Genomic DNA, 25,975 nt, shown 5'->3' with positions numbered 1-25,975 from the left:
CTCATTTTCACGAAAAACAATGCTAAGTTACTGTACTTTGAAATACACCAACAAGGTTCACTATATGGTTGAGATTTCAGACAAACAAAATATGACAAATCGGCTTGTTTCCTTACAGGTAGCTTAGTGGTTAGAGTGTTGGACTAGTAACCGAAATGTTGCAAGACCGAATCCCCGAGCTAACAAGGTAAAAATCTGTCGTTCTGCCCCTGAACAGGGCAGTTAACTCACTGTTCCTAGGCCGTCATTGAAAATAAGAATTTGTTCTTAATTGACTTGCCTAGTTAAATAATGGTAAAATAAATAAATAAACATGTTCTATAAAACGCAAACGTTTATCCACTTCTCTTCAGACCACACAAAATGGCGACTGCAAGCAAGCAGCTCCAAGTCCTTATTCTAAATATCAAACGCCTTTTCAAATGTTTTGTTACCATCTTACTTTAGTGGCAACTGCATAAGTGCAGATATCACGGTTTCGCCAAATCGAGCAAGAGAACACGCTTAAACCGAAGTCTCGTCAGGTATACAAAGAGTCCAATCCAAAGCAGCTAACGTTAGCTAGCTAAGTTTACATTACAGTTGTGGATCCTTGGCGTAGTTCCGAAATATTTCCTACTTCAAATGCTGTTGAAGGAACGCAAATGGCGTTGTACGTCACGTCACTTATCATTGTCAAATTGACATGCCATATATGTGAGAACATCGAAAAGTGACAATTTGTTAAAAATCCAGCTAGTTAGCGAGTTAACGTTAGAACTGAAAAGCATGCGTTTCTTGCGTATCTTCTCTTCTAGAATGTAAGCGAACTACGTAACAATTTTAGTACCCGTATTCCAAAACGGTTCGGTAGTCTCCCACATATCATCCAAAACAACAAGCTGAGCTCAAATGAAAACGTAACGTTAGTTGACTTACTTGCTAGCTAATCAACTAGTTGTCAAAATACTGTTGATGTTGTTAGCTGGCTAACTACTACTCAGTCAACGGCAAGTGATAGCAAGGTAGCTAGCTTGCTGGGCATTCTAGCAGGCTAGCTAATACTAGTGAGGAGGAGGGGTAGCTAGTTGATACAGTTAGCTTAGATAACGTTAGTGTAATCTTGTGTTGAGGCCGGTGGAAATCCAAATTGATTAGGTTGTGATGTAATCAGGACAATAGCATAACGTTAACACTTAATGGTTCATGTTTTTGTTCGCTTAGTCAGAGATATCAGAAAATGATAACGCAGTTAACGTTAGCTTGTTTAATTCCCGTGTCTCAGTACCAGGCCTCCAGACGACTCGCTCCCAATAGGCGCACGCTACGACGACCTCAAAAACGACGGCGTCCTTAGATTTGTGCTCACGCAGGAGCTTCGTGTGAAATACATTGCAAACTAAAGGCTTTGCGTTCACACTGTCATTTAAAAAAATAAAAACTCATTCGTTTTACCTCGTTTATTCGGTTGTCAAGGTGCGCGGGATCTTTCTTTCCCAGGATCCAGAACAAACACCTCTCGTCGTCGGTGACGTCATGCGCAGACAGAACGTGAAGTACGTAACGCCGTTTGCATCAGTTCATTGCTATACCGTACATTTTAGTTTTCAAAATCTTATGCACTGTATCACAACAAAAATAATCACGCTACACATTTTCATCTACTTCAGTTCCTTATACCGCATGGCAAAGCAACGCACAAGTGTATACCCAAAAGGCTCAGACTTGTTTGTTTCCATCTACACGGGCACATGCTCTCACCTGCGGGTCAAAGCCAGGCAACTGCTTCTTTTGAGCTTTCGTTTACTTAGCAATAGCTAACTGTGAACTTTAACATCAGCTGTTTTGATTATGCAGAGGTGTTGATTCTTTCATTTATCTTAATACATGTAAAGGAATTCTGGGATTACTAGTAGACGTACAACCTGAGCTGTCAAGAGGTCGAGGAATGGACTAATTGGGCAAACTTGCCTCATTCCTCTGTTGATTTCAAATATAGGTGATGTATCACGTTTTACAGAGCTATTACTTCCATTGTAAAGAGTTCTTATCGATTTAATAAATAAATCAACAAATGTAAAAAAGTGGGGGCTATCAAGCATCATAGGGTCACCATCAAGTAATTCATTATATTCACCCATATCCAGCACTAATGTAATATTGTTGGAAATGTGCCGCCCTTACATAAAACTATACACTATTATTCACGAATAATAATGAAATGTAAAATGGTTTGGGTTGTGACGTCCCAAGGATCCCGAATAGCACTGACCGTAAAGAAATGGGACTCTACTGATTGGATATTTTGTGAAAAGTCGTAACCCGAAAACCAGGAAGTGCAGTGTGAAGGTTGGCGCAGTAGCAGCGCAAACATGGGGGTGAAAATCGAGGTGTTTCGTGTGAGTACATAGGTTTGTTTCATCATAATGTCATGATTAATAGCATACACGAGGGTACAGTTTGTCGTTTGTAGGGGATCCTAGCTGCAACAAGAAAAAAGACTGCACGCGAAACGCTCTATATTGTTGTAGAAATAGCTACACGCTGATCGTTACAGTAGCTAACTTGCTAGCTATCCAGCCAGGTGGTCACGTAACATCATCCTCGTCAACACTGATGTTATTTTAGGGGACACACTCTTTTCACGCCACTTCGATAGTGATTTTCGTAGCAGTTTAGGAGAGCATTTTCGCTAACCCTTTTCCTAACCTTAACCTCCGTCTCCCAACCTGCAGTGTAAGTTCTCCTAAGTTAACCTGCTACGAAAAAGTAGGGAAGTCAAACATTCAGGCTGCTACGCATGATTTGATTTGATCACCGAGGTCATGATTTGATCACTGACGTTTTTTTTCTTCCGGAGTTCCCAATTGTTTTGAAAGCACCAACTGCCTGATTGTTGTCTGATGACTGTAGTGGTCAATTATACACAAATCAATGTAGCGATCTATTATACTGACTAACATGTCTAACAAAGAGATGATAGTGACTTGATATAGATGTTTATTTTGTCTGTGTTCCTTTGTGATCAGATGATGCTGTATTTGTCCTTCCCTGTAACCATGTTCTGGATCTCCAACCAAGCAGAGTACTTTGAAGAATATATTGTGAAGAGAAAGGTTAGTGTTATCTTGATTGGTTGATTGATTCATTTAGTCTATTTCATGATTAAAAGTACATATAACTAAGGTTGCTTCAGCTGGAGACACCAGTCGTTACATACATAACAATTGTTGAGGTTAACACACAATAAAGCCCAATGGCTCATTCTTTCAGTGCTTTTAAACTTTTTATTAGATTGTGTAGACAGTCTGAGAAGGTTGACAGTACTGTCTGACAAACTAAAGCAAATTCTGACATTTTGTGTATGACCATGTCATAAGTCGTTTTTATCTGTTGTTCATTAATGTTAAACTCTACTTTCCTCTTTCATGGTGATCTCTTCTACTACCTTCAGAGGGAGATTTTCCCCCCCGATGAGAAGATGCATGTGAGTGTGTGAATAATGTCATGTTATTATGCCAACAGTTACACATTGTCTCTTGATTTAGGAACAATGAAGTATGACATATCAATGCCTACCAATAGTGACACTTTTGGAGGGTAAAGATTTGAGATTAAAGGAATATCCCACTCCCAATACAATTTAACATAATATTTTGAGTGGAATAACCCTTTAAGAACTGTTTTGATTTGGTGTTGGATTGAAGGACTGGGGATGTTTTATTTGTTGTCAATGTCTCTGTCCTCCATAATTGAAAATAAAATGAATAACTGTTTTGATTGACAATGGTAGATTATGACTGAACCATCTGTGTTACAGAGGAAAGAGCTGGAAGACTTCAAAGAGCGGATGCGAGACCGCAAGGAGCGGCGGCTACTGAAACGGATGGCCTTGGAGGAGGCTGAGAAGGAGTGAGGAGGACAGTGCAGAGAGACAATCGGAGGAGGACGATATCCCCAATGCCCAATCAGCTGCCTGTTTTTCTACTTGTTGTTCCACAGGAGGGGGAGCAGTGTCACTGTCAGGCCCATGGGCTGGAACATGTTTTGCGTCACAAAAGGCACCCTATTACCTATTTAGTATACTACTTTGACCATGGCCCATAGGGCTCTGGTAAAATGTAGTGCACTGTGTAGGATAAAGGGTGCCATTTGGGATTGGAGGATTTTGGATTTCGTGGAGTAGGTAGGCTATGCTATACACCGTTTTGGAGGGTGTGCTTGAGGGGGACCTTCAAGTTACCCCTTTGAACCGAATAGTCTTGCTGAAAATATTTTAAGGAAATGCTTTATTTCACTGCAATCAAACTATGACTTTATTGTTGATGATCTGCTCTGTGATGGTGTTGTTGTAAAACATTGAGTGTGTATGATTGTCTCAAAAAAAATGTGTGATTGAAATTTGAGGACAGAAGCATATGGCTTGGAATATAATTTATTTTATTTTTTTTAGAATACATGTCTTTTGTACATGGGTGTTTCAACATTGTTCTTCATTAAAGTTTAAATGTGTCTGCCTGTTTTTTTTTTGTGATGACCATTCTGGTCTAGAAACAGTATGATGTCACAAAGCCCCTGTGTTGTGATTTGGACCATGCTGTGACATGTCATTTTATGGCTGAGTCGTGTTCTGTTGGGAGAAATCATTTAGAATCTGGCAGGTACTAGCTGAAATCATCCAATGAGGACACATTTTTCAGTTCTGTGTCTTAAAACGTTTTGCTACGGTGTGCTCTAACGAACACAACCCAGGCTACTGTATCTTCCCTCTAATACGTCAAGTTTTATAGGGGCCTCTGGAAACGGGACTATGGAGGCTAGTAGGCGGTTGGCAGCTCGCCTGCATACCATCACGGTGCTCGGGAAACACTTCTGGACGCACAACTTCTCCGTCTCCCTACTCTTGGATGAGCTGGGCAATGTGCCACAAGTCACAGGGTTGATTTTCTGCAAAGTTCGCTTGCTTGATGGCTCCTTTACTGAGGAATCTCCAAGGTGAGGGGGGGGGGTACAGCTGAAATATGGTGTTGTGTCACCAACTCTAGTGAGCAAGTGAGCTTTTAGTTGAATCTGTAGTCTTTCCTCGATTCCTCACGTCCTCTCACCTGAAAAAAATCAGAGGGAAGCAAGGACAGACTGCATTAGAGGCGAACATCCAAGATTTGACGAAAGACTTAAGATTTACCCACAGTTACAGAAGTACTATTATCAAGTTGTGTGTGTAACCCACAGACTGGAAGTCCTGCACAACTCAGTGCAATGGGGAAAGATGTTTGAATTTGAGTGCCAAACTGCGGTCAACAGCTTGTCTGGAGTCCTGGATGACTGCATGTGTAGACTGTCAGTTCGCAAGGTCAGCTAACTTATCATAAATAGGTCTCTCCCTGCAAAACAGTGTGTGATGTGTGTCCCAAATGGCTCCCTATATAGTGCACTCCATGGGGAATAGGGTGTCATTTAGGATGCAACATGGCAATTGTTACTAAATGGAGTAACATTTGATAAAATATCCCATCTAGGTAAAACAGCATACATAAAATGAGGTGTGTTGTGTTTTGAATCTCATTTGAATCTTATTCAAATGTACTGAAGGAAAGCGAAATTATGAAAAAGATTAAATAACCTGTTTTTCTCTTCATGCAGGACACAAAGGGAGGAAGGTCATACCAAAAGGTAAGTTTGAGAGGAGAGTAACCACTGTTCCACATGTTCATGGGCAAGCTCCCAACATATAGCATAGTAAGGGCTTGCTTACACTTATCCAGACCCCTTAGATTGGTAGACATGGAAGGTATAGATGCATGAAGGTTGTTTTTTTCTGTAGGGTATCCCTTTTTCTCACAACTTCAGTAATAATATCTCCTCAATTTCCATGTTACTAGGTGGGTTATGTCGATCTCAACCTGTCTGAGTATGCAGGCTCTGGTTATGTGACCCGGCACTGCCTCCTAGAGGGATATATGAACAAGGACAACAAGCTGGACAACTCCCTTCTCAAGGTCAGTCACAATTATTTAGGTCCAAACGGGACCCTACTCCCTTTATAGTGCACTCCTTTAGTGCAATACATGGGGAGAATAGGAGAAGTAGAACAAAAGGTGGGTGCTCTTAGAGAAATGGAAGTTTGCAGTTGGTGAGTACATTTTGTGAAAACAAAGTCTTGTAACAAAACCGATCCTATATAACTTGCTGGATTCATTGGTTACCTGTCCAGGTGGGCCTACATATGCAGCTGCTCCAGGGAGACCCATGTTTCAGAGTGTGAGGACCTTATTAATAGCCTTGATCAACTATTATTCACTGATACGGTATTATGGATAAAATTTCACATAAACTACTACTATCCAACCATCTCTTCATTTATATTAATTTCCCTGATTTGATTACATTATGCCGATAAGTCTTTGTCACTCTCCTGTTTTGTGCTTTCCTCAGTCCTACCCAGCATTCACTGCCAAATGGAACTTTATCATCTGAGAATGTTGAGCAGCCCAGAGAAAGCACCTCCAGTCACTCTGAGCCTGGTATGCGTGACCAGCCAGGGTTTGGACCTGTGCTACAAGACTGTCAACCTGCTGAGCTAAAGCCTAGGCATTCGCTCAGGAAAGCTAACACAACTCTTTAGGGCTTAGACTTGTGTGGTTAACCTAACAACCTCTGTTTAATATGGTTGTAGGCAAACACACCAACACAGAGATGCACCAATTCACTATCCTCATCAAACTGCAACCACCAAAGATCATTTGGCATTTGAAGTGAACCCCACAATGTTTTCAGGTTCATCAGAGGACATTCTGAGAACCCTGAGAAGGCAGCTGGTGATGAAGGGGGGGCTGCTGCTTGATGCCATGCCCAGTCAGAACCCAGAGGCACAGGAGAGGGCCAGAGTTGTCAGTCAGTTGACTCGGGTCGGGAACACACGGGTGGATGCCCAGGATGTGGTTGAACATCTCTGTCTAGAGAGCTTGGGCTCAGTATTTGAGCTCCCTCCTCCCATGGAAGGTGCTTTGAACTTGATGCTGGTTTCAAGAACACAGATGAATCCTAGCCTATGTAGGATTAAAAGCATGACATACTACTCAATAGAGAGTGCTAATGCTTAGTATCTATATCTATTACAGAAGCTGGACTTGCACTCTTTGTTGGTCAGGATGGCACCACAACCCTTGGTGTCACTCATATACAGAACAGGTAGCCTATTGGAGATGGATCTCAACCGATCCTTGAATTGTTATATGTTGATTATAATGTAATGAGATTCTGATTCTTAATTGGATTTCCAGTGATGCCCAACTCTGTCTCAACAGGGACTCCCATGCTGGAAGTGTAGAGAATGTCATCATAATGAAATAAATACAATGAAATAAAGATGTTTCTCAACCAAACCACAAGAAAATCTTATTTTCTTTGCTCCTACCCTGTACCAGAGACTTACTGTAAATGGCAATGTTTTAATGTAAATTAACTCATGAAGAATATGAATAACACTTTAGTCAAATTGGAAACTCTTATTTACTTCATTTTGAGTGCATTTGAACACTTTCCTATCTTTTAAAAAACTAAGCGGACATGACGTGAGTGTTATGTTTACGTCAGCCAGTTAAAAAAATGTAATTGAAAAAAAATCGACAACACGGAAGTGTCAAGATGGCTCCAAGCGGACTGAAGGCTGTAGTCGGAGAGAGTAAGTTAAGAAATGTGTTAATTTTATAACTCAAGTGTCTAATGTTCGACGTTCTGCGGTCGAAATAGTGCCTTTTTGATACCATCACGTTTTTAGTTTGTCACGAAAATTAATAACAGAAAACATCCAAACTGCTTGGCTAGCGATGCATAGCATTCGCCACTCAAGCAAGTTGCTTCCGAGTCATGACTGGCAATGGGATATAGCTGGCTGTCATTAGGCTATTTAAAATGTAAATATTAAATGTGACTGGGAAGGGTATGCATCATCACTAGTTGTAGTATTTCAAGTAAGCTCTAAAACTTGTTTTGCTGACTTTAGAAAAGTTTGGTCATACGCACGTCCTTGAAAACAGGTGCTGGGCTAATGGACAATACTAGTAAAGAACAAGAAGGCCCGCACACTATTAAATATCCCAATTCACCGCTTATTTTGACAACGTTCCGATCAGAAACGGTTCTTCGTCAGGTCAAACAAACACATACCAAAATATACACACCTCACCTCACCATTGCGGACATGACGCATGGTGGGTGCAAAAACAATTTGTTTATCGCTAATTTTATAACAATGAGATGGATACATGTCGTAGTTCCAGAAAATAATATATATTTACAAAACGACCAAGTAGATGACTTGGAAGGCAAGAAGAAATGGTCTGATATCAAACTCCTGGTTCAGACCTCTAAGAGACATGGTACACAAACGGTGGATCCAATACTGTTATCTTCTCATAGATTATCAGTATCTCCCCCCTCCTAGGAGTCTTAACATGTTCGATGGCAATGTATCTCAAAGAGCTAATGTTGTGAAGAGCCACCACATTGTCTAGAAAGGGACTACGTGGCACCGGTGGAATGTCAGACCTCACCACCATTTGACTGATGTTGGGAGTGTGTCTGAAGACTACCCGCGGGGGTTCTTTAAACGTCTTTTCCAGTTGTGGATCAGTGCTCAAGATGTACCAGTTTTTATTAATGATGTGATCGAACTGTTTACCAAGTGGGGAGTATTGACGGAAGCATTGAATGCGTTGGTCAGGAGGCTGGGGAGGTTTGGGCGTGAGGCTTTCATCCTGGGTCATATTTTTACAGCGTTCCCTTGTGTTTTGCTTATTTTATTATGGAAGCTATGATGGGAACAATAGGTCAAGTTGGGTGTAGCTAGTTGATTGTGGGCTGCCTTGTGATCAACCAGGAAGGAAGACAATGTGTACCTACTACCTGTGTAAGTTTGTTCCTTTGCCTTTTACGACCCAGTTAGTTACTGTTTGACACTGGCCAACAAACACCACCTGAAAAAACATAGATCAATTGGGTCAACTTTAAGAGATCTCTGTCAAATATGGAACCAGGAAGGAAAAAAACAGATTCCAGAACCTAGACTACTGTTGTCTATTTCCAAATGTTTTGCCTCTTGCCAGGCTATCATTGTAAATAATAATTTGTTCTTAATTGACCCCCCATGTAAACTAACTATAAAATAAACACCTCTACTCATTCTGAGTTATTGGACACATTTCAGTTTTGTTACTGTAATATTTCATACTTCCTCTGTCTGTCTTTCCTCATCTCTTAAGAAATCCTGAATGGTGTTATCAAAAGTGTGAAGAAGGATGGAGAATGGAAGGTATTGTAAAGAATGTTGAGCGTGGCTTTGAAAAGATCCATGTAAAAAGACATGTCTAATGAAAAATTGAATATTAATTGATAACGCCCATCTGTTTGTCCAGGTGCTCATTGTGGACCACATCAGCATGCGAATCCTGTCCTCCTGCTGCAAGATGTCAGATATCATGGCAGAGGGGGTGACTAGTAAGTGTTGGGATGGGATGGCCAGTGGGCTAGGCTAATTGTATTTGTCAATAACAATTTATTAGTTCAAGGGATACATCATTCTAAACAATGTTCAGAGTAGACCTGGGTTCAAACAGTATTTGTTTTCTTTCAAATACTTAAGCTGCGCTCAACTGAGCTTGTCTGGTGCAATAGTCCCAAAAGTACAAACCCAACCCCTCCCACCTGGCACTTGAGACAGTCTTAATTAAATGCTATTTGAAAGAAGTAAATACTATTTGAACCCAGGTATGGGTCATAGTATGAGGAAGTGAGTGTCTGTGGAGGCGTTCTTCAGTTAGGATTTTACAGTCACTAACTAATCTTCCTTTTCCTCCCCCAGTTGTGGAGGACATCAACAAGCGCAGGGAACCCATCTCCAGCCTGGAGGCCATTTATCTGATCTCTCCTTCAGAGAAGGTGAGAAGTGTGTTTCCCCTGCCATTCCCCATTTCACTATGTCATCAACTGCCATATCCTGTACTGCTGTAAAGTAATCTTTAATCTTCCTCTTTTTCTCTCTCTCACCTGTGTGTGTGTGTGGATGTTGTCAGTCGGTTCGTGCTCTCATCAATGACTTCAAAGAGATTGCTTTCACCTACAAAGCGGCGCACATCTTCTTCACAGACAGTAAGACCATTTGTTTTAAATTGTTATAAAACTTCAAAACTGTACTCATCCCTTGTCTGATACAAAAAAATGTGGTGTCCTTCTGGTCATGTCTCTCTTGAAAGGAGATTCTAAATCTAATTGAGATTAACCTCGCAAAATGACAAAAAGCAGGAATATTTTGTTTAATAATACAATATAACTGTTGGTTTTGTGACAATCACCTATCCTGCAGACTGCCCAGATGCTCTTTTTGCTGAGATTGGGAGGTCCAGAGTTGCCAAAGTCATCAAGACTCTGAAGGAGATCAATGTGGCTTTCCTGCCATACGAGTCCCAGGTGGGTACTTACCTACCTACCCTACAGCACCTTCTTTGAACTTTGCTCAACTCTGGTCGCATGGCCAAATTGCCACCTCCCATTGAAAACAACACATTTTCTGGTAGTTTGATCACTCTAAGGAGTATCCAGTGAAAATGCCCAGTAATTGTCGTCTCTCGCTCTCTCTCCCTCACGCCCTTTCTCTCCCTTCTCTATTCTAGGTATTTTCCCTGGACGATCCCAGCTCCCTGCACTCATTCTACAGTCCAGTTGGAGAGGGGAATAAAGACAGAATGATGGAGACTCTGGCAGAGCAGATCGCCACCCTCTGTGACACCCTGAAGGAGTACCCTGCCATCCGCTACCGCAGGTACCTATACACACCATACCCTAACTTACAGACAGGTCTCATAAATACAGGCATGCAAGTGCTACCAGAGGTTTCAGTGGGAATTGGATGTTCATCTGGGGCGGCAGGGTAGTCTAGTGGTTAGAGCGTTGGGCTAGTAACCGGAAAGTTGCAAGTTCAAACCCCCGAGCTGACAAGGTACAAATCTGTCGTTCTGCCCCTGAACAGGCAGTTAACCCACTGTTCCTAGGCCGTCATTGAAAATAAGAATTTGTTCTTAACTGACTTGCCTAGTTAAATAAAGGTAAAATTAAAAAAAATAAAATAAAAATGGATACTTTTAGTCCTCCAGTAGTGGACGAAGGTTGCAACACCCCAAATGGATCGCGAATTGACACTTTTCAACGTCTTTTTCAACGCTCATCACACAGGTCTTGCATACAGAGCCTGTCTTCAATGGTCTTTTTGCACATCTGTGTCTGTGCTCGTTCAGTCGCAAGTCACCCCTCTCTCTCTCGTTCTCTCCCTCCCTCTACCATAGCGGTCCTGAGGAGAATGCCAGGCTGGCTGAGGAGGTGTATCAGCGTCTGAACGCCCATAAAGCAGACAACCCCAGCATGGGAGAGGTGAGGAGAGGAGACACCAATGCCTCGCCACCTCTCGCAATACACAACACTTCTTTACAGTACTAATAATACCATGTCTGCTTGGCTCAATGACCGTTCACTCCCTGAAAATACACTGCATTGAACGACTTCTATCGGCAACCATCAAATGCTTTGTCTTTATGATTCTAGGCTAATGATATGATTATTGAAGCATTTTGAAAGTGTTACATCTATCGGAGTCTCTCATAGCTACTTCTACTTTCTCACTTGATTTCCTGTAAATTATATTTCACAATCTCTGCTGCTCGGCTACTTTTTCCTCTCCTTTTCTGTCTTTCCTAGCTGGCATTTCCTTAAAGCCTGTGTTGGACTTCTGAAGGCATGTATTCATTTGATATAATTTACCTTTCTGCTCTTATCTTCGCCATGGTCTCTCTGCCTCAGTACCCAGCACAGTAATACCATTTTCACACTATCGTGCAGAACTGTACTGGCTCGGATATGTGTTTTTCACAACAAAATATCCACTGCGGTGGGTGCATAAGCAGGCCTGCGCAGTACAGTGTGAAAAGGGTATTAGAATACACATGGCATAGATATTTTCTTGTTTTTGTGGTTGTACTTTTAGAAAAAATTGAATGTGTGAAAGGCTGGTGTGAAAAAAAAAACTCTTCTGAATGGGTCAAGTCAAGTCTGATGGTGGCACTGACTAGGTGACTTGTTGGTAAACACCTGTTACCCAAAAGCATTCCTGACATTCTATTGTAGAGCTAGAGGCAATATATTTGATATATAACAATATCCCCTGTCTGCCAAAGCACTGAAGGAGTTAACTGGTAATTAAAAAGTGACATTTTTAGGTATAATTTCTTGCCCTGACTGACGTGAGATGTCTGATGCGTTTTCAGGGTCCTGACAAGGCCAGGTCACAGCTGTTGATTGTGGACCGTGGCTTTGACCCCATCTCTCCCATTCTGCATGAGCTGACTTTCCAGGCCATGGTCTATGACCTTCTGGACATCAAACAGGACATCTACAAGTAGGCTTAGTTTGGCAGCCTATTCCCAATATACTGCACTACTTTTGACCAAGGCCCATGATGACCATATGGAAAATGCTATACAGACACTCCTGACCTGCAAAACGATACTTCATTTCAGAATTGGTTAAGATTAGCTTAAGGGTCAGTTTTACATTTTGGTTAGTCGTGTTTACAGGTTAGGAGTATAACCTTTCTCCTACCACATTATTATTAGTGAATGTAGCTATATATAGTACTCATGAAAAGTTACACATCATACCATGAGTAGAAGAAGGTAGCTGTTATCCCTGTATAACGGTTGTTTTGTGTGCTCTAGTTATCAAACGATCCCTGTGTTATTGTGTGTTGTAGATATCAGACGACTGGGATCGGGGACTCGAAGGAGAAGGAGGTTCTCCTGGACGAAGACGATGATCTGTGGGTCCAGCTGAGACACATGCACATAGCTGACGTCACCAAGTAAGACACACGCTCATCAAGATTACATACGACTAGTGCTTTTAACGATTCTAACCTCAACTAATAAGAGATGACATGATCCAGAGTTGGAGGTAAGTTTAGTGTTGTATTCAGGAAGTGAATTGTAAAAATGTATATCATGAATTGTCTTTCTTGAATTGAACACTGAATTGAACCCAACCCTGGGTTCAGATGTTGATGCTCTTTGTTTCTTGTTCCAGGAAAGTGACGGAGCTGCTGCGTGTGTTCTGTGAGAGCAAGAGGATGTCCACTGATAAGGCCAATATCAAAGACCTGTCTCAGATGCTAAAGAAGATGCCACAGTACCAGAAGGAACTCAGCTTGGTGGGTATTCCTCGTCTTTCCATCTAAAATCAGTTGATTGGTTGAGACTGGCATTCATGTCTCTCCAGTGATCACCTACTGTCAGCCTAAATGTCAACACATGTTCTATTCACATTTGGCAAAGATATGGGCCGTGTTCCAATGTCCATACTAGCAAACAGTAGGATTTTTACCTGCTACGCTGAAAGCTTAGTGCAAGTTACCTTATCCTATTGTTCTCAGGAATGAGGTGCACGTAAAAAAAAAAGTGGATTTTACACTCAAGGGGCGTGAGCCTGATTTAATTGAAATTAATAGGAGCGTATTACCCTCTGCAAATGTTACGCATCCGGTGTAGCAGGCCACGTATAATGCATGCCCAATACATTTTTTCATTATACTGTGCCTTCAGAAAGTATTCACGCTCCTTGACTTTTTCCACATTTTGTTGTTACATCCTGAATTTAAAATGGATTCAATTTCAAATTATTTTTTTGTTGTCACTAGCCTACGCACAACACCACAATGTCAAAGTGGAATTATGTTTTTTAGAAACTTTTACAAATTACTTAATAATGGAAAGCTGAAATGCCTTAAGTCAATAAGAATTCAACCCCTTGGTTATGGCAAGCCTAAATACATTCAGGAGTAAACATTTGCTTTGGTCACATAATAAGTTGCATGGATTCACTCTGTGTAATGGTGTTTATCATGATTTTTGAATGACTACCTCATCTCTGTACCTCACACATACAATTATCTGTCGAGCAGTGAATTTCAAACACAGATTCAACCACAAAGATCAGGGAAGTTATCCAATGCCTTGCATAAGAAAGGCCACCTATTGGTAGATGGATTAATAAAAATACAGACATTGAATATCCCTTTGAGCATGGTGGTTATTAATTACCCTTTGGATGGTGTGTCAATACACCCAGTCACTACAAAAATACAGGCGTCCTTCCTAACTCAGTTGCCGGAGAGGAAGGAAACTGCTCAGGGATTTCACCATGTTACAGAGTTTAGTGGCTGTTATAGGACAACTAGTGATGGATCAACCCTTGTAGTTATACTCCACTATACTAACCTAATTGACAGAGTGAAATGAAGGAAGCCTGTACAGAATAAAAATATTCCAAAACATGCATCCTGTTTGGAACAAGGCAGTAAATTATTACTGCAAAAAAATTGGCAAACCAATGACCTTTTTGTCCTGAATACAAAGTGTTATGTTTGGGGAAAATCCAATGCAACATATTAGTGAATACTACTCTCCATATTCTCATGCATAGTGGTGGCTGCATCATTCAATGGATATGCTTGTAATCTTTGTGTGATTAACCTTTTTTTTAACTAGGCAAGTCGGTTACAAACAAATTCTTATTTACAATGACTGCCTACTGGGGAACAGTGGGCTTAACGGCCTTGTTTAGGAGCAGAACGTCAGATTTTTGCCTTGTCAGCTCGGGGATTCGATCCAGAAATCTTTCGGTTACTGGCCCAGCTGTAACCACTAGGCTACCTGCCACCTCATCTTTAAGGACTGTGGAATTTTTCAGGATAAAAAAAATACATGGAATGGTGCTAAGCACAGGCACTGGTCGATGAATTCACCTTTCAGCAGGTCAATAACCTAAAACACAAGTCCAAATCTGCACAGGAGTTGCTTACCAATAAGACCGTTAGCGTTCCTGAGTGGCCTGAGTTACAGTTTTGACTTAAATCTACATGGAAATCTATGTTAAGACCTGAAAATGGTTGTCTAGCAATGATCAACAACCAATTTGACAGGATTTAAAGAATTTAGAAAAGAATGGGCAAATGTTGCACAATCCATGTGTGAAAAGCTCTTCGAGACTTACCCAGAAAGACTCACAGCTCTATAATCACTGCTAAAGGTGCTTCTAGAAATTGACTCACTCAGGGGTGTGAATGAGATACTGTGTTTAATTTTCCCTCAAATTTAAACAGTTCTTAAAAACGTTTGATTGTGTCATTATGGGTGATGACTGCAATTTAATCCATTTTGAATTCAGGCTGTAGCAACAAAGTGGAGTATCATGATAGTGTGATGACATCAACTTTTAGAAGTTAATAAGTAATGTGTTTATTTTGATTTGCAGTACTCCACTCACCTGCACCTGGCTGAGGCCTGCATGAAGAAATTCAAAGCCTCTGTGGACAAGCTGTGTGAGGTGGAACAGGTCAGTGTTGCTACAAAACACAAGTCCCAAATGGCACCCTATTCTCTATATAGTGCAATACTTTTGACCAAGACCCATAGGGATCTGATCACAAGTAGTGCACTATATAGGGAATAGGGTGGCGTCAAGCTCCCTCTCCCGCTCTTATGAAACAATATGCAAATGACCTGGCAGGTACACTCATGATACACCCAGGAGCATGCTTTTGATTCTCGGCAGTGTAAACAGACCCTGGTTTTATTCAACCATTATTTAACCAGCAAGACCCTTGAGATGAATCTCTTTTTCAAGAGTGACCTATAGCATTTTAATGACATGTTTGTCGGTTCTTTGATTTGATATGTTTCTGTTCTGTGATTTTTATTTTATTTTTTTATTCCCCCCCCCCATCTTTTCTGACATCCTCTATCATTCTTTCTACACTGAAATGTTTATTTTCCCAAAGATATCCTCATCTTCCTTGTTTTTCTATGCGCTGACAAGGTCGGCAGGTGGCTCCTGGCTTACGGGTTAAGCGGGCATTGTGTCAAGAAGCAGTGCGGCTTGGTTGGGTTGTGTTTCGGAGAACGCACGGCTCTCAACCTTCGCCTCTCCCAAGTCCGTACACTGCCGTACAGGGATGAGACAAGACTACCACGAATTTGGGGTGAAAAGGGGGTAAAAAAAAAAAAAAGTAGTGCACTATATAGGGAATAGGGTGCCATTTGACACGCCCCCATAGTGTGACGCTGTCTGGCGTCCTAGTGGGCATCCACTTCACTAATGTTGTGTAAAGGGCTTGAGACGAGACATGTCGCACATCTCTATCAAGTGTCCCTCTCTGAACCTACAGTAATGTAATTTACTAGTCTTAAAGACCTAGTCTTTTAAAGACCATTAATGTTGCCAGGCTGTTATTACTACTGGGAAACCCGTCCATCCAGAAATCTTACACCATCTTACACCAAGACATCGCAGACTAGAATCCCTTTCCCTTCCTGGTTCCCAGAGCAGCTCCTACTTTCTCCCTCAACACATTTACCGTGTCCCAAATGGCACCCAAGTCCCTATTTAGTGCATTACTAATAGCGTGCCATTTGGGGCGCATACATTGTTTTGGTCTTAATGATTCTAATAGCGCCGCTCGGGTTTGTTTCCTAGTCTTTAACATGGTAGGTTTAGTGGTGGTAGGTTTAGTGGCCACTTGAGACGTACCCAGCATGTCCAGGAGTGAGGTAATCCGGGTCTGATTGTGGGACTAGGATCTGCAGTGTTAATGCACTGATGTGTGACGGATGCAGATGGATGCGGGGGGACCTAAATGCATCATTCTCTGAGTGGTGTTGTCGATTTGTTGTTTTTCCCCGTATGTTTCCCAGGACCTGGCCATGGGGACTGATGTAGATGGGGAACCCCTGAAGGATGCCATGAAGAGCATCGTCCCGGTACTCCTCAACACCGATATTGACCCTTACGACAAGATCCGCATTATACTGCTCTATGTGTTCCACAAGAAGAAGGGTAGGTCAACAGATTTGCCTTGGCTGCATGGTCCCAATGTGTTTCCTTTCTGTCAATGCATGGTCAAGATACACACAGCAGGTGCAGCAATATGAGCATTTATAATATGATAGGACACAGCTACTCTCCACCTGACTGCTATTGAAATGAAATGATAGCTCTCCTGAACAGCTCTATACGATCAATTGACTTGATCACATTTTTTTGGTGTGTGTGTATATGTTTGTGGATGTTGGCCTGAGGAGCAGATGGTGGTCTTTAAGTTGAGCGCTTGGCTCTACTCTGTAAATAATGATGGTCTCTCTAAGAATATGATGTGGTTACTGTTGATACTTGGGGGATGACAACAGGCTAGTTTAGGAAGCCGTTTTGATTAGGCTAACTTGATGAGTCATCACTCATTACGTTCTCCAGCTCTACTCTGTATAACGGTGGTCTCCTCACACACAGGCATTGGAGAGGAGAACCTGACCAAGTTAATCCAGCATGCCAACGTGCAGGCAAACAGCAACATCATCACCAACCTACAGCACCTGGGCTGCCCCGTCATCGCTGGGGTCAGTAGGGCTCTGTCTGTCCCTCTCTCCGCCGCTCTCACGTTTTTGGGCTGAATAAATGCCTCTTTTTTTCCCCTTGTTATATTTTGAAGTGTGTGAAATGTTGTGTTTCAGGCTCTCAACGCAGGGAAAACACTGCCTGAGAAGAAAGAGCGCAAGGAGAGTACGTACCAGCTCTCCCGATGGACACCCACCATCAAAGACGTGATGGAGGTATGAAGGAGGACAAGGATAGACAGTGTGGTTTGAGGAAGTTGGACCTGCTTTGAAATGGGCCTGGTGCTTTCCCACCCACACCCGACCCTTTCACGAACTGACCCGGGACAACTAGACCCGTTCCATATAGACTTGGTCAGATCCAGGTCCGATCCGAGTGCAGGACGCAGCAGAAAAGTACATTTTTAAGATACTTTATTAACCGGAGCTGAAAGCATGAGAGAGGTGCCGCTCTAGCAGGGACCGTGCTGTTTGTGTACTGTGAGAGTGAGGGAGGAACACCAAGCAGACTCGTGCTATTTATTTCATTTTTATTTTATTTAACTAGGCCAGTCAGTTAAGAAAACATTCTTATTTACAATGATGGCCTAGGAACAGTGGGTTAACTGCCTTGTTCAGGGGCAGAACAACAGATTTTTACCTTGTCAGCTCGGGGATTCAATCAAGAAACTTTCCGTTACTGGCCCAACGCGCTAACCACTAGGCTTCCTGCCACCCCATATACCCGTGACAATAATATCAGATAAGACCCGTGACACTTTTTTTGAATTCTGGATCGGGTCTCCGGTATTTTGGTACAGGTGGATCCGTCAACAGCTGACTGACGACAGGACGGTTGGGCATTAGTGCAGTTGAGTCCGTTTCGGCGATAACATGGACTCTAAACAAAGTGATTAAACTTTGTTGCTCCTTGTTGAAACAAGCAACAAAAACACCCCCCACAATGCAGCAGCACACATAGAAATAGATGGACTAGAAGTGGCTTGGAACCTATAACCCTGGCAATTAGACTGGTAAACTCATGGGTACACTCGCAATGGCTCCCTAATATAGACCCAATCGGTATACGATAAAGAGGCGCGACCCTGCCCGTCTGTGGGGAAGACAACCTGTGGTTACCTCAGTGGCTCACAGCAAAAACTTGACCTTTTTCAACCACAATTTCCTTGTTTTAGTCAATTACAAAACTACATTTTAAGAAAAGTACATGTGTAAAGATGACTTTTCAACATTGCCTGCTCTCTGGCCTTCTCACAACTTAGAAAAACGTAAGGCTTCCCAGATCCCCCTTTTCTGTCATGACGATGAGTGAGTGCTACCTACCGACCGGAACATTAAGCTAGCCAAGGCCAACAACACAAACAAACGGACTATACAAGTAGTGAGTAGAGTTCCAAACGGACTGTACTTAACAAGTTAAATGTGTTACCTGTGGTGACGTTTTCCACACACATAGCTACGTGTAGCCTACTTGGACATCTACGTGTAGCCTACTTGGACGTCTACTTGGACATCTTCCTACTTGGACATCGCCTGAAGCCACAAGGCTCTTCTCACAGGCTCCGATTTTTGACCTGGCTACATGTACATTGAACAACACAGCAGATTTTCTGCATATTTTGTTGTTTCTGTATAACAAAAAAAAATCTATGATGAAGTTGCCTCTTACAATGTGGATCAACAGGAAATAATGTTGTTTTTCCCCCAACTTGTGGGTGTGGTCGAGAGGAATTCCTTATTACATGAAAACCGACTGGGACTATTGTGAGGCATTTGGCTAGCAAATTACTGTCATCCCAAAATTCCAAGTCTGACCAACCATGTCTGTCTATTTTTCCAGAATGCCATAGAGGACAAGCTGGACAAGAAGCAGTGGCCATTCATCTCTGAGCCTGCCCCCATCAACACCATGCAGACGACTGTCAGGTGTGTATACTCTATACATCACTTGGAGGGGGGGGGGGAGGGGTCCGTGGACAGAAGGGGCATGGCCTTATCGGATGCAGATGGGTCACATACGTTAACACTTTAATCTCAGATGTAATCTTTAAAATAGAGCATTGGCGTAGTTAAGTGGGCTGGAGAGGTGAAAAGTTAGTTGATCCAAGCTGCCATTAATTAGACAGCCTGTGAATAATCTACCAGGAGTTATTTTTAGTTTGTTGATATAGTTTGTTTGTGTTGTACAGTGCATTCGGCAAGTATTCAGACCCCTTGACTTTTTCCACATTTTGTTACGTTACAGCCTTAATATAATGTTGTTTTTTCCTTTATTTAACTAGGCAAGTCAGTTGAGAACAAATTCGTATTTTCAATGACTTGCCTAGGAACAGTGGGTTAACTGCCTTGTCTGCCAGGGGCAGAACTATAGATTTTTACCTTGCTAGCTCGGGGATTCGATCTTGCAACCTTTCGGTTACTAGTCCAACGCTCTACCTGCCCCCCAATATATATATTTTTAAATCCTCATCAATCTACACACAATACCCCATAAGGACAAAGCAAAACCAGGTTTTTAGAAATGTTTGCTAATTTATATATGGTTTTTGTAAAAATAATTATTTATATAAGTATTCAGACCTTTTACTATGAGACTCGACATTGAGCTCGGGTGCATCCTGTTTCCATTGATCATCCTTGATGTTTCTACAACTTGATTTGAGTCCACCTGTGGTAAATTTGATTGATTGGACATGACATGGAAAGGCACACACCTGTCTATATATACACCAGTGCATGTCAGAGGAAACACCAAGCCATGAAGTTGAAGGAATTGTCCATAGAGCTCTGAGAAAGGATCTGGGAAAGGGTACCAAAAATTATCTGTGGCATTGAAGGTTCCCAAGAGTACAGTGGGCTCCATTCTTAAATGGAAGAAGTTTGGAACCACCAAGACTCTTCCTAGAGCTGGTCGTCTGGCCAAACTGAGCAAATGGGGGAGAAGGGTGACCAAAAACCAGATTCTGACAGAGCTCCAGTTCCTCTGTGGAGATGGGAGAACCTTCCAAAAGGACAACCATCTCTGCAGCACTCCACCAATCAGGTCTTTATGGTAGAGTGGCCAGACGGAAGCCACTCCTCAGTAAAAGGCACATGACAGCCCGCTTGGAGTTTGCCAAAGGCACCTAAAGGACACAGACCAAGAGAAACAAAATTCCCTGGTCTGATGAAACCAAGGTTGAACACTTTGTCCTGAATGCCAAATGTCACGTCTGGAGGAAACCTGGCACCCAAAGGTGAAGCATGGTGGTGGCAGCATCATGCTGTGGGGAGGTTTTTCAGTGGCAGGGACTGGGAAACTAGTCAGGATCGAGGGAAAGATGAACAGAGCAAAGTACAGAGAGAGCATTGATGTAAACCTGCTCCAGAGCGCTCAGGACCTCAGACTGGGGTGAAGGTTCACCTTCCAACAGGACAACGACACTAAGCACACTGCCAAGACAACGTAGGAGTGGCTTCGGGACCAGTCTCTGAATGTGCTTGAGTGGCCCAGCCAGAGTCCGGACTTGAACCCGATCGAACATCTCTGGATTCTTGTGTAAATATGATATTTCAGTTTTTATATATATATATATAATTTATTTATTTATTTATTTATTTGCTAACATTTCTAAATTGTTTTTGCTTTGTCCTTATATGGTATTGTGTGTGTAAATAACAATTTCATCCATTTTAGAATAAGGCTGTAACGTAACAAAATGTGGAAAAAGTCAAGGGGTCTGAATACTTTCCGAATGCACTGTATAAAAGTTAATCTGAAGGCACTTCCGGGTTTGGTAATCTGTGTGTTTACTAATTAATGGACACAATGCAGTGGTGTCCCAAATGGCACCCTATTCCCTCTATATAGTGCACTACTTTTGACCAGTAATTTCTACATAATTAGAAATGTACATGTTTTATTATGTTTGTATCATACTGCAGCAGTGCTCGGTTTGGACAGTGGCACAAGAACAAGTCTCCAACGGAGTATCGTTCCGGCCCTCGGCTCATCATCTTCATGATCGGAGGCGTGTCCCACTCTGAGATGCGCTCCGCCTACGAGGTCACTCGAGCTACCGACGGAAAATGGGAGGTCCTGATTGGTAGGAACACAATAGTTGGACTCAAACTTAATACTGTACACGTTTGTATTTTATTTAACCTTCTCTTTAACCAGGCAAGCCAGTTGAGTTTTTATTTTATTTACAATGACGACACACCATGTACCCTCGAATTCCCCTGCTGGTGGCGCGAAAAGATCCTACAGTGCCTTCAGAAAGTATTCACACCCCTTAACTTGTTACAGCCTGAATAGATTACATGGATTTTATTTTCTCTCTGGACACAATACCCTATAATGACAAGGTGAAAAACACGTTTTCAGACATTTTTGCAAATGTTTTTGAAAGTGAAATGTATAGAAATATCACATTTACGTAGGTATTCACACCCCTGAGTCAATACTTTGAAGAAGCACCTTACACCTCTGGGTATGTCTCTAAGAGCTTTCAATACCTGGATTGTGCAACATTTGTCCACTTATTCTTTTCTAAATTATTTCAGCTCTGTCAAATTGGTTGTTGACCATTGCTCAACAACCAAACCATTTTCAGGCCTTGCCATAGATTTTCAATTAGATTTAAGTCAAAACTGTAACTCGGCCACTCAGGAACATTCACTGTCTTGGTAAGCAACTCCATTGTAGATTATCCCTTGTGTTTTAGGTTATTGTCCTGCTGTCAAGTTGAAACAGACTGCACCAGGTTTTACACTAGGATTTTGCCTCCTGTTAGCTCCATCCCATTTCTTTTTTTATTCTGAGAAACACCCCAGTCCTGAACTATTGCAAGCAATACCCATAACATGATGCAGCCACAACTATGCTTGAAAATATGGAGAGTGGTACTCCGTAATGTGTTGTATTGGATTTTCCCCAAACAACACTATATTCAAGACCAAAAGTGAATTGCTTTGCCACATTTTTTGCAACATTACTTTAGTGCCTCGTTGTATACAGGATGCATGATTTGGAATATTTGTATTCTGTACAGGCTTCCTTTTCACTCTGTCACTCTGTCTAGGTTAGTATTTTGGAGCAACTATGCTGAACAAAAATATAAACGCAACATGTTGGTCCCATATTTCATGAGTTGAAATAGAAGATCCCATAAATTTTCCATATGCACAAAAAGCTTATTTTGCTTACATTTTGTGCACAAATTTGTTTACATCCCTGTTAGTGAGCATTTCTCGTTTGCCAAGATGATCCATCCACCTGACAGGTGTGGCATATCAAGAAGCTGATTAAACAGCATGATCACTACACAGGTGCACCTTGTGCTGGGGACAATAAAATGGCACTATATATAATGTGCAGTTTTGTCACACAACACAATGCCACAGATGTCTCAAGTTTTGAAGGAGAGTGCAGTTGGCATGCTGACTGCAGTAATGTCCACCAGAGCTGTTGCTAGATCATTTAATGATCATTTCTCTACCATAAGCCGACTACAACGTCGTTTTAGAGAATTTGTCAGTACGTCCAACCTGCCTCACAACCGCAGACCATGTGTAACCACAACATCTGGCTTCTTTACCTGCGTTATTGTCTCAGACCAGCCACCGGGACAGCTGATGAAACTGACGAGTATTTATGTCTCTAATAAAACCCTTTTGTGGGGAATAACTCATTCTGATTAGCTGGGCCTGGCTCCTCAGTGCGCCCAAGCACAGTCATGATTTCCTTAAATGAACTGTATCTCAGTAAAATCTTTGAAATTGTTGCCAGTTACGTTTATTTTTAATCAGCGTATGCAATATTGTTGATCCATCCCCAATTATATCCTATCACAGCCATTTAAACTCTAACTGTTTGTCACCATTGGCCTCATGGTGAAATTCCTTCCTCTGCGGCAACTGAGTTAGGAAGGACACCTTTATCTTTGTAGTGATACACTATCCAAACTGTTATTAGTAACTTCAACATGCTCAAAAGGATATTATTCAATGTCTGCTATTTTTTCTTTTTTTTAAACCAATAGGTGCCTTTCTTTGCAAGGCATTGGAAAACCTCCCTGGTCATTTTGGTTGAATCTGTGTTTGAAATTCACTGCTTGAATGAGGGACTTTAAAGATAATTGTATGTGTGAGGTACAGAGATGAGGTAGTCATTAAAAAAATAATGTTAAACACTATTGCACACAGAGTGAGTCCATGCAACTTATTATGTGACTTGTATAGCACATTTTTACTCCTGAACTTATTTAGGCTTTCCATAACAAAGGGGTTGAATACTTGACTCAAGACATTTCAGCTTAAATGTTTTTATTAATTTGTAAGCATTTCAAAAAACAATTCCACTTTGACATTATGGAGTATTGTGTGTGTGTGTGTGTGTGTAGGCCAGTGACGAGACATCTCTGAATTCAGGCTGTAACAACAATGTGGGAAAAGTCCATACTTTCTGAAGGCACTGTATATCCCCCAGAGTCTGTCTGGCTCCATACATTTTCATCATGAATCTTCACAATGAATGTAGGCGTCTTTGGGTTTCAGAAAAGCGCCATATAATTAGTATTAATACTCCTGTGTTGTCGTTTCCCCTCCTCTCTATAGGTTCGTCTCACATTGTCACTCCCACCAGCTTCCTAAATGACCTGAAGAAGCTGGATCTGGTTTAAACTCCTGAAAACTAGATACAACCCTCCCTTCTCTTCTCAGGCCTGGTAGGGAGAAGGTCTATCTGCTGGGAGAATGTCTCTGAACACAAACCTGGATTCAAATTGCTCTTGTTTTGAGGGTTTTGATTTAAGCCTGCGGGAGTGCCAGATCAGTGGTGTTTGCACTTTTTAGGATTATTCCAGTGGTTCTATTGGATTAAACAAGTTCAATTAAGCACAGTTAAAAAATAAAACAAATACTATTTGAACCCAGGTTTGCTGTTAACGGAGGGGTTCATCATGAGATGCTTGAGTACTCACTCGTCTGTTGCAGGGTTTGAGATGACTAAAACAAAGTGCCTTTTTTTTAAAAGATGTAGTCATCATTAAAGGACAGTATCTTATGATTCTCAATATTTTATTGAATTTTCTTATTTGAATTATGCTTGAATTAAAACAAATGATGTACATACATATTAATGTAATGCTGTGATGGACATTTTTTTTCTCTGAATATTTAATTAAAACAGTCCTTATATTATGAAGATTATTTGAATCTGTGTCTTCTACTGTAATTGAGTTACAAATATGGGCTGCATATCAACATTCTAAAGTGGCTTCCTCTCCTTTTGTCCTCACTGCTGATGAATTAAATTGTATAAAGAGCAGTGGCCTCTTTAGACTACTTGTGTGCCTTTCCTGAGTTACATTTGTTTTCATCTGTCTAAATGTCTTTACTACTGTAGTGTCTTTCTCTGAAATCATGCACTTTCATAATAATATAGGTTTTTATAAAGGAAGGGATGATGTGTGGTTGTTAGGGCCTTTGATGTCTTTGTATTTTAGTCCAAATTATGAATAAACAAAATGCATTTTTCTCTTTGTCATATGTTCTTGCTGCCATGAGAATGCAAAGAGAATCCCTGGTGTTGAAGCCAGGAGAAATCAACAGTACTAGTCTGGGTACCGGGTACAGATTAAGCCTGGGAAAACACTTTCAGTTGAAACTAATTTTTAGTCCTGGACTAGGCATAATCTGTGTCTGGGAAACCGTCCCTATTTTGATTGTATGCATGAATTCTAATGTCCATTTCTATGGCAATAAAGCATGCGTTATGTATTGTAGCATGCATTCTAATTTCTATGGCTTTCACAATCGATGCTGAAGGTCTTTGTTTAATGTGATTGATATTGACCACCAGCCTGTTTAGGATTGGAGGCCTTATGGCACTGAGCTTAATTACTTATGCATCCTTATCCTCACTTCTTAAATACTGCATTATGTCTCAGTCTAAATAGCAAATATTTGTCCCACTTAATAAAAAAAAGTGTTTTAATGTGTATAGACGTTGATCATAAACACCACATGGATGCTTCACAAGTCATTTATAGCGTTTCATATTAGATAATGGTGATATAACAGGCCGTTTCATCTGGTGTGACATCTGGCATTTTCTATGGTCCACTGTAGCTCAGCTGGTAGAGCATGATGCTTTCAATGCCAGGAGAGTGAGTTTGATTCCCAGGACCAGCTGTCCGTAAGATGCACGACTGTAAGTCAACGGATAAAAGCGTCCGCATAAACGGCATATATATATCATATGTTATTGCCTGTAAATGATTCATATAGCCTCTATGTATGCCTTATAAAAGTCTTATGATTGTTTCAGTAAGCCTTACAAATTAGGTGTAGTTTGAAGTGAGACCTAAATGTTCCCCCTATATACTGTATGTTCTTTGTCAATGGCTGAAATGACACCAGTATCTGGTTCTGAGTGAAGCATCTATGCAGGCTTATAAAGGCTTCATTAAACAGTAAAAGTAATGTTTCATTCAAGGTGGGACTCAAATACGGTGTATGTTATT

At 41.4% G+C, this 25,975-nt stretch overlaps 3 protein-coding genes across 8 annotated transcripts in view; 2 read left to right on the top strand and 1 right to left on the bottom strand.

Annotated features, from left to right (window-relative positions):
* The window catches only part of brd4 (bromodomain containing 4), a 61,849-nt gene extending 60,274 nt beyond the window's left edge, over positions 1-1,575 (bottom strand). Inside the window, exon 1 of one of the 3 annotated variants that reach the window (XM_036938049.1) lies at positions 1,435-1,575. The gene's annotated coding sequence lies outside the window, so the exon portion shown is untranslated. Of the gene's footprint in view, positions 1-442; positions 1,222-1,267; positions 1,415-1,434 lie in introns of those variants that run through there. The other 2 variants (XM_036938050.1, XM_036938051.1) reach the window with 2 other exon arrangements.
* A 147-nt stretch (positions 1,576-1,722) lies between these two features.
* Positions 1,723-7,352, top strand: LOC110537983 (protein PET100 homolog, mitochondrial). Of its 2 annotated transcripts, XM_036938052.1 has the most exons (9): positions 1,723-2,390; positions 3,009-3,095; positions 3,434-3,466; positions 3,800-4,974; positions 5,212-5,332; positions 5,623-5,652; positions 5,862-5,978; positions 6,194-6,240; positions 6,415-7,352. In XM_036938052.1, the coding sequence occupies exons 4-9, from the start codon at positions 4,790-4,792 to the stop codon at positions 6,602-6,604; spliced, it is 690 nt and encodes a 229-aa protein (XP_036793947.1). In that variant the 5' UTR covers positions 1,723-2,390; positions 3,009-3,095; positions 3,434-3,466; positions 3,800-4,789; the 3' UTR covers positions 6,605-7,352. The 2 variants fall into 2 exon arrangements, with proteins under 2 accessions (XP_036793947.1, XP_021480149.1); XM_021624474.2 differs by lacking the exons at positions 5,212-5,332; positions 5,623-5,652; positions 5,862-5,978; positions 6,194-6,240; positions 6,415-7,352 and having other exon boundaries at positions 2,226-2,378; positions 3,800-4,493.
* Positions 7,353-7,553: 201 nt separating this feature from the next.
* On the top strand, positions 7,554-24,475 carry stxbp2 (syntaxin binding protein 2). Of its 3 annotated transcripts, none has more exons than XM_021624469.2 (18): positions 7,554-7,663; positions 9,243-9,292; positions 9,396-9,477; positions 9,842-9,918; positions 10,053-10,128; positions 10,343-10,446; positions 10,650-10,798; positions 11,319-11,403; positions 12,294-12,424; positions 12,779-12,886; positions 13,108-13,231; positions 15,334-15,414; positions 16,773-16,914; positions 17,365-17,471; positions 17,586-17,684; positions 19,309-19,394; positions 21,396-21,553; positions 24,066-24,475. In XM_021624469.2, the coding sequence occupies exons 1-18, from the start codon at positions 7,627-7,629 to the stop codon at positions 24,128-24,130; spliced, it is 1,761 nt and encodes a 586-aa protein (XP_021480144.1). In that variant the 5' UTR covers positions 7,554-7,626; the 3' UTR covers positions 24,131-24,475. The 3 variants fall into 3 exon arrangements, with proteins under 3 accessions (XP_021480144.1, XP_021480143.1, XP_036793939.1); XM_021624468.2 differs by having other exon boundaries at positions 21,393-21,553; XM_036938044.1 differs by lacking the exon at positions 21,396-21,553.
* The last annotated feature ends 1,500 nt before the right edge of the window (positions 24,476-25,975 follow it).

Source organism: Oncorhynchus mykiss, chromosome 12 (genome assembly GCF_013265735.2).
Source record: "Oncorhynchus mykiss isolate Arlee chromosome 12, USDA_OmykA_1.1, whole genome shotgun sequence".
NCBI classification, from domain to species: domain Eukaryota; kingdom Metazoa; phylum Chordata; class Actinopteri; order Salmoniformes; family Salmonidae; genus Oncorhynchus; species Oncorhynchus mykiss.
Note: the sequence above shows the minus strand (reverse complement) of the source record. Positions and strands in the feature narration are given on the sequence as shown.